This window comes from Austrofundulus limnaeus, unplaced genomic scaffold, assembly GCF_001266775.1.
Source record: "Austrofundulus limnaeus strain Quisiro unplaced genomic scaffold, Austrofundulus_limnaeus-1.0 Scaffold707, whole genome shotgun sequence".
Taxonomy (NCBI): Eukaryota; Metazoa; Chordata; class Actinopteri; order Cyprinodontiformes; family Rivulidae; genus Austrofundulus; species Austrofundulus limnaeus.
The window spans coordinates 103,142-104,382 of NW_013953109.1; the positions used below are offsets into that span (position 1 = coordinate 103,142).

The 1,241-nt window shown below is 41.6% G+C and overlaps 1 protein-coding gene across 1 annotated transcript in view; it reads right to left on the reverse strand.

Annotated features, from left to right (window-relative positions):
• Positions 1-59: 59 nt before the first annotated feature.
• Positions 60-1,241, reverse strand: part of LOC106532011 (fasciculation and elongation protein zeta-1) — a gene marked incomplete at its 5' end in the record, with an annotated part of 6,053 nt that continues 4,871 nt past the window's right edge. Inside the window, 1 exon segment of the mRNA XM_014027993.1 lies at positions 60-840. Within this exon segment, the coding sequence (XP_013883447.1) occupies positions 824-840 (17 nt within the window).

The following is a 1,241-nucleotide window of genomic DNA, read 5'->3' on the forward strand; positions in this document are numbered from 1 at the left end:
ACTTATTTTACCCGCTGTATGAAACCTGACTTGTGTCATAAAAAGAAGAAGATAAATGACAGGATTTAGGATTGATGTTTATTACAGTTGGCAGTAAAGCGATGCAACATTCATCTACACGAAGCAAAGAAAGTTATAAATACGCAGATATGAATAGCTGCAAAACGAGCTAGACTCGAAACTTAAAGTGTCCGTGTGGCTGCACGTGGGGAAGCCTTTCACTCGAATGAAAYGGTAAATAAAGGTAGAAAATCTGACTGAGCTTTTATCAAATATTCAAAATGAAAGTTAAAAACATCAGAAGAACACTGGATGTTGGTTTTGGGACAGAAGCTTAGCACTGCAGTCGTGTTGTTTCTTTTTCCTGTTGAGCTACAGTACTGAGCAGAGGAGGTGCATGGCTTTTGTATTCAAAGAACTGGTTTTTACAGACAGAGGTGTGTTTGTGTGCGAGGACGTCTTTATGCATCAGAGAACAGGAGAAGAATCAGAATCCAGCTGTTAACAGGTTGAAAACAGAAAGTGATAACACGGTCTCCCTGCACCAGGTGGTTCCGGGGTCAGTACCGGCGGGGTGGCGTGCTCCCTTAGTRAAGTCCTGTAAAGGTGGGCTCTGAGCGTCCCACCCGCTGTTCAGACATGTTGGAGTCTGATGGCCGTGTTAAAGGAGGGGAGCTCGGCAGGAGGCAGGGGTTGGACTTCAGGCAGATACAGGGATGTTGATGATGAGGATCCGTGGTTGATAATGGTGAAGAAGGGGCGCTCATGCAGGTAGGGCCAGAGGTGAGGAGGGTCACACTTTGGCCCCTGGTCTGGCCGTGCTTTAGGTAGGACAGAGAACTGAAGTGAAAGAAAACAAATCATCTCAATATGTATTTATGAAATCTTTTGAATTTATTTAATTTTTAGAGCAGTTCAAGTTAAAACCAATACACTGATCTTTAAGTACAGTATATATTCTGTATATATCATGTACTCTATGTTATTCTCACATTACTAAACTCCATCTTATATTAAAGATCATATTGTTCCATATTTTCCTAACAGAGGACAAAAACTGAAGTATTTTGCTGCAGAGGAGCAGCTGGTTTTTACCCATAATCAGTGGTGGGCACAGCTCCCCTAAAGCACTAAAGCACTACACTGCAAAAAACTGTCCACTTAACCAAGTTTTAAAACCTTATATCAGCCAAAAAGTCTTTTTGATCTTGTTTTGAGACTGATTTACTAAACAAGAACTG